Consider the following 6,725-nt stretch of genomic DNA (forward strand, 5'->3'; position numbering starts at 1 on the left):
TGGATACGAAGTCTTTAAAATGTTCCATTATTCTCTAGAAACGATTATGAGGAAAACAGTTTCATCCTTTCCATGTTGGATGAACAACAAAACATGGGTATCTTTCTTTTGGATATCTCTATTTGTTGAGCTTCATTAGTTTCCGTGTGCGTATGTTGGATATAAGACCAAAATAACAAACTCCTTTTATTACTGTTATCACTCACGAAATGTATGAAGAAAGGAAGAAGAAAGGTTTTTTCTAATGTAATAAATTAAATGTGCAGCAATCCGAAAAGTAAAGAGCAAAAAAACTATTTTATTCATAGCACTAAAGGCTATATATAATCATCTTAGATACACACGTGACCCATGAAAGAAGCCATGCTACTTGTTCTACCAGAAGACTCGGTACAAGCTAAGGACCGGTACAACTCCATATACTTGGGTCAATCTAGAAGCTAAATTCTAAATAATAAACTACTAATTAAAACATAAGATGATATAAATTCATAAATACTCATTAAAACTAAAGTTCCAATCATGCATGCATATAACGGGTGAACCGATGACAACCGAACCGATTAATCCAGGAAACAGTGTAATCATGCATTCTGTAAAAAATCCCATATCTCTTCTGACTTGGAAAGGATATTTTTTTCATGCTCAAAAACACATAGTCTGAAAATTGGGAAGCCATGCTAATATATAGTAGTGTTGACTTGTACCATTTTAAAATTGATATAAAGCAACTATTATGCGTGCAACATAGCTAGCTCTGATAACACAATGTTCGTGTAATTAAACAGCGAAAATTTTCATGCTAATTATCGATGCTTAAAATGTAAACAAGGGATGGCTCTATATACAGAGCATATATACAAGCAGAAGAAACTAAAAACCATTGCATGAAATAATGAAAATCCAAAACAAAGTAGTATCCATTATACTGCATGAAATAATAAAAATCCAAAACAGATTTAGTAGTATGACTAATTAACAAGCTGTTGATAAGATAGTAAGAAGACTTTGTGATTTTTCGGGATTAATTGTCTTGGAATGGTTGTTCAATAAGACTAGAGTGTGGGCGCATGGTCGGTGATGATTCGAAGCAAACGTATCATGCAGCAACTGCAGGGTACATATCAAGGGATAAACGAGGCGCCAGAAGGACCTCAAGTGGGATCGCTTTGCTGATAGTCACTCCAGCGCTTTCACTCATATCAATGGGTTCTTTCGATGGGTTTTTAAGCACAAATTGTTGTATTAAAGTAGCTAAAGTTATATGCAAAGACCGAAGAGCAAAGGGAATAGCAGGGCATACTCTTCTACCACTACCGAAAGGAAGCAATTCATAATTGTTTCCCCTGACGTCAACATGTTTACGACTTGTCAAGAATCTTTCTGGCTGAAATTCTTCAGGATGTGACCATTTATTAGGATCATGTTGAATTTTCCAAAGATTAGTCAATAAACGTGTGCCTTTAGGGATTTTGTAGCCACCAATAACGCAATCCTCCATGGACTCATGAGGAAGGTTTAGAGGTCCAGGCGGGTATAAACGCAGTGTTTCTTTAACGATTGCGTCAAGGTAAACAAGGTTCTTCAGGTCCGACTCCTCTACTGCTCTCTTCCTTCCAACATGCTCATCCAATTCATCTTGGGCAATTTTTAATACTCTTGGGTTGTTGAGCAACAAACATAAAGCCCATGTTAACGTTGCAGCCGATGTGTCCAATCCCGCAGCTAAAACAGTCTGCAAGTTTGAAGTTAAAACAAATTTCTTATATTAGCTAGATTTCAAGCAACATGCATGCATGCATGCTGATAATTGATTTTATTTTTTTGCACAGCTTATCTTTGCCACTGAAAACTGTTGCAAATACGTACTATAATGAATGTGGAAGAAACTATATATAATTAAACGATTAATTAACAAACTCTAGCTAGTAATAGTAGCTCATAATGATGATGAGATATAGAAAGATTAATAAGGTTTACCAAACATGTAGCCTTGATTATGGTATCATGGTCAAAACCACGGAATTCCTCTGGGGAGGCACCTTCAAGAACCGAAATCAGAACATCCATGAAGACTTGGCTTCTTTCATGTTGCTGCTTTTCCTCCGCCCTCACTCTCTTGTGATCCTCTAGCCATCCTGTTACAATTCCGTACATCTCTTCTCCTGTCATCTTCATTTTTTTCTCGTATCCTCCCAGGTCCAAAGGCTTGAGATATGGAATAAAATCAGACACCACAAATGTGCCCAATAACACAAAGAATTTCCTTATCACTTTTTGAAATCGAACCCCTTCTTTGTCATCAGGTGAAAACCTTTTTCCTGAAACAACCCTGACCACAACATTTAATATCAAGTTCTGAAACCATTGTTTCATATCCACCTTTACCATGTCGGAACTTCCACTCTCTTTATTCTTTACCCAAGCATTATATATATCTCCCATGGATGCTTTAACCTCTGAAGCACGAAGAGGTCCAAGCATCTCCACGCGTCGCTGAGAGAGAACCTCGAGTGTCAAGATCTTGCGCACTTGTCGCCAGTAGTCACCATAAGGAGCTAGAGCCAAGATGGCATAGTTATAGCCCATGTGTTCTACTGCCATTGACTTGGGTCGACTTGCAAACACCTTATCATTTGTGGTAAAGCACTCTTTCGCCATCTCAGCGTTACTCACCACCAAAACATTGTCAACACCAAGCTTGATGGTGAAAATGGGGCCATATTTATCTGCCATGCCACCTAAGACCCTGTGAGGTAATTCAGGTCCACCTAGAAGGCGCAGGTGTCCTATTACCGGCCATCGTCCCTTTGCTTGAGGTGGTTCTCTGTTCTTCACTCTCTTTCCTTTAAAGCTTTGCAGCAGGAATTTTAGTAGCAAAGAAAAAACAATCGCTGCTATAGAGGCTGAAAATGGGAGAAACAGCTCCATGCTTTCTACGTCCAGAATGAATTATGAAATATGATGATACACAGGGATCATAATATATAGAGATTGAACTCCCCGGCTGCTAACCTTTTTTTCTATATATATTCAAATGGTATGGTTCTAATAATGTAAAAGTCAACAAAGTTGGCTGAAAAGTTTGCTCGATACAAGTGTGTTATTAAACTTAATGATCATTTAGCATAAATATATATTTAAGAGGGAATATAATTTAAGAATGACATATATTTCATGTTCTTGTGTCAAAAAAATCATAGAATCTTTCTGTTGTTGAGTTAGATGTATTTTGAGCAAATTAAATTTCATGTATTTGTCACCTAAAGGCTTTAATATCAAAATATTTCATTTCAATTCCTTTGAATTCCTTTTTATTCCAGCTTGATATTAATTTATTCTCTAAATAATAATGTATAAAATGATATATCAATGATTTGCACTAAATCATATTTTTTGAGAAGTGCAGTTTTATAAAAGAAAAGGGCATTGGCTTCTAGCCGTGCAAAGTATAATGTAAGAAATTGAAAAAAAAAATAAAATCATAGAAAAAACCTTAATACACAGTAAAATCCAAATGCCTCAAATAAAGTATACTAGCAAAGAATCAAAGGCTGACAGACTCTGAGAATCAAAGCGGGTGAAAGATTCAATCAAAACGTGATCACCAACTCATAGTCAAAGGTGTTTTCTGATCTTCACCACCGTATCGACCAAATACCTATTAGTTGAACATTCAAATATTAGGGTTATAGAAATTGACTCAAATAACCTCTAAATATGGGTGGTATTTGTCAAAATTAAGATAATATGAGACATATATCTTCTGATATACTAACATATTGTGTTATAACTTTCAATTTCCCTTTCGAGTATATAAAAGCACTGCAAAAAAAATTAGGAAAAATGGTATTTGAGTCCACAAGGAAGGTTATGTTTTAATCTATGATTGGTATGATTCAAGCACATAAGCACTTATGAGAGAATTACAACAACTAATGTGATATATACACACACACACACACAAAAGATTCTCCAAATGCATCATTATTTCCATTGTGGTTAGGTTTATTCAGTTTCTTAATTGCATCTCATTTCTCATGTGACTATAATATTATAAACAACCATGCACATTCGGTTGTGGTTCTCTAAGTGTGGCTTAAGTAGAGATGGTGGGGGCAATAAGGTCTTTTAGTCAATTAGGATATGTTGGTGTTGTTTATCTTTAAGTGGGAGTTTAGATTCAGTCGGTCATCATCTTGGATCTATTTATGTTAAAGTTAAAGCTCAAGGAGAGAACTAGCCTCTTGAAAGCTAGGATTCCAATTTGTAATCATTTATTTTTTAGTTCAATCAGTTTCTATATATATAAGTTTCTATATATATAAGTGTACAACAGAAGTACACTTTGCTTCTTTACTTTAAAAGTAGATAGTTTTGTAATTGTTGTTATTATTTATATCCCTTTTAATTTTATAATTGAACTTGATTTGTGTGGAATGCAGTGGTGATGGTGACGAGATAGAAAAAGAGGAGATCAATGGACTGAGATTCTCTCTTGGGAGCCTACAACCTTTTTTTTAACATAGTTTCTTGGTGGGTATGATAAGACCTGTTATTCAAGAAACATGGAAAACAATCAGTGAATCAACCTCGATTTGTCGAGGTAATGCAACGCTCATTTGATAATTCTTCAATTTACAAATGTTTTTCCTTACTGTATAAAGTTTAAAGATGCTAAAAAATATAAAGGTGATTTACTATTTCATATAATTTGCTTTCTCATGTCAATCATTAAGTTGGATTTGGAGTTGTGAAGAAAAAGTAAAAATAATTAGTGATAATTGCAAACTTCTACCTATTTATTTAAGGTATGCACAAAGCTTAAATGAGCTCATATAAGCTTATTTGGATCTGGGGTATTTGCTAAAGCATCATTACCGAAAAGACTAAGGTAGTGTTTAATATAATGGATCAGAGAAGGAAGCAATGGAATAAACTACTGTCGAACGAAGGTGATTCACTCCGTTTGTTAATTTCCATTCCTTTTTTTCTTCATTTATCATGTAATGGAATAGAAAAATTGCATTGTAACCCAATTTTGTTTGTGGAATTTTAACGTCACAAAATTATCTTTTTATCACTTAATTGGGTTTTAATGAGCCTCTGTTGTCTTTTAATTTTTTTACATGTGAAAATAAAAATTCTTAAATTAAAATTAAAATGGTGTAAAGAATAAGACTTAGAATTATGCATTGTACATACATTTTTCATATATATGTTTTTATATGTTATCATTTTATTTTCCTACAAAACATATTTTTCCTCGTGATGTTTTTGGGTAGTAAATGATCAGAAATTTAGAGGTTGAATTACTCTCTATCAAAGTTGGTATTTACTTATTTAGTTGACCTTTTTGAAGTACAAATATAAATGTCTAATAATTTTTCAGATGTCATTAAGATAAATGCTTAAAATATTGTCAAAAATACATTCGGTACTTCAAGCAATCATTATGCTTTTGGACCTAACACACAATTTATTTTGGCAAAATTAGGAATATGGTCTCATGAAAAGTCTCATCTTGGTCAATTCTGCATCCAAACTTGCAAGATATCCATATTTAGTCAATTGGCATGTCATTTGCTTCCGCATAAACTTGAACAACCTTTAAATTACAGAAATTTAAACAACCTTTAAATTACTTATTGCTACTTTTGATTTATTATGTATGTTAATAGCCACTTTCTTTCTTTCTTTTTGAATCTAGGAGGGTATAATTGGTAAGCTGACTATTAACTGTACTCAAATTTTATATTGTATGGTGCAACTTTGCGATTTTATCAAATATCTAAATATACACAAAGTAAATTGGATATTCATAATAGTGTATGTATTTATTTTAAAAGACAATTATAAGTAAATTGGATATTTATAACATTGTATATATTAATTTAAAAACAAAATTATAAAGTTACTGACAAAGCTTTAATCTTCTTAAATTAATAAATTAATAAATCCTTGTAAATTAATAGTGTTAATCTTTCACAAACATAATTTCTACGGGTTTAAACTAACAATTTTATAGTTATGGATAAAACCTTTAAGCTTCTAAAAAATATTTGTTTGCAAATGTATTATTAGTTATAACATCTATTAACTTCTAAAATGATTTTACGTTGGTTCCGTGTAGTACACGGTTATAACCTAGTTTATATAATATTTATAGCTGAGAATGAGAAAAACGGGGAGGCCTTGGCCCCCCTAGGCCTCTAGAAGCTTCCGTCACTGACTGGTGCACTACAAGAAATTAGAGTATTACTGGCGACGGGCGTCGTCGCTAAAGGTCGAAAATGTCGCCGCTAAATGATCACTACTGTTGGTTCGTCGCTAATGCTCCACTGGTCGCCGCTATTGCCTTCTGTCGCCGTTAAAGGCGTGTCGCTGCTAATACTATTTGTTGCCACTAAAGGTATCGCCGCTATTTGTATGTATTTGTATACATACAAATACACATACATACATAATACACATACAAAATACACATATACATACAAAAACACATACACATACAGAATTTACATACATATACATATAAATGAGCATACAAAAACACATATACATACATAAAATACACTCAAGATACTCGTATACATAGAAATGCAAATACAAATACATATCCACATCTACAAACACAAAATACAAATACAAATACACATCTAAAATATCAAAATTATCAAAATTTCGTCATGAACAGTGGTGGTGGCGGTATACTCCGGCGAGAA

The 6,725-nt window shown here is 33.5% G+C and overlaps 1 protein-coding gene across 1 annotated transcript; it reads right to left on the reverse strand.

The window, feature by feature from the left end:
• Positions 1 to 928: 928 nt before the first annotated feature.
• On the reverse strand, positions 929 to 2,931 carry LOC145078555 (cytochrome P450 CYP82D47-like). The gene is made up of 2 exons (XM_079023056.1): positions 1,981 to 2,931; positions 929 to 1,735 (listed from the first exon to the last, which is right to left on the reverse strand). The coding sequence occupies exons 1-2, from the start codon at positions 2,929 to 2,931 to the stop codon at positions 1,100 to 1,102; spliced, it is 1,587 nt and encodes a 528-aa protein (XP_078879182.1). The 3' UTR covers positions 929 to 1,099.
• Positions 2,932 to 6,725: the final 3,794 nt, after the last annotated feature.

Source organism: Lactuca serriola, unplaced genomic scaffold (assembly GCF_051521515.1).
Source record: "Lactuca serriola cultivar US96UC23 unplaced genomic scaffold, Lser_US96UC23_V15 Lser_V15_Un208, whole genome shotgun sequence".
In the NCBI taxonomy this organism is placed as follows: domain Eukaryota; kingdom Viridiplantae; phylum Streptophyta; class Magnoliopsida; order Asterales; family Asteraceae; genus Lactuca; species Lactuca serriola.

Bases quoted from the DNA above. Each gene is read 5' to 3' on its own strand.
- LOC145078555 (XM_079023056.1), bottom strand. From the start codon at position 2,931: ATGGAGCTGTTTCTCCCATTTTCAGCCTCTATAGCAGCGATTGTTTTT. The intron at 1,736-1,980 runs GTAAACCTTATT...TCAAACTTGCAG, and splicing joins TAATCAAGGCTACATGTTTG to ACTGTTTTAGCTGCGGGATT.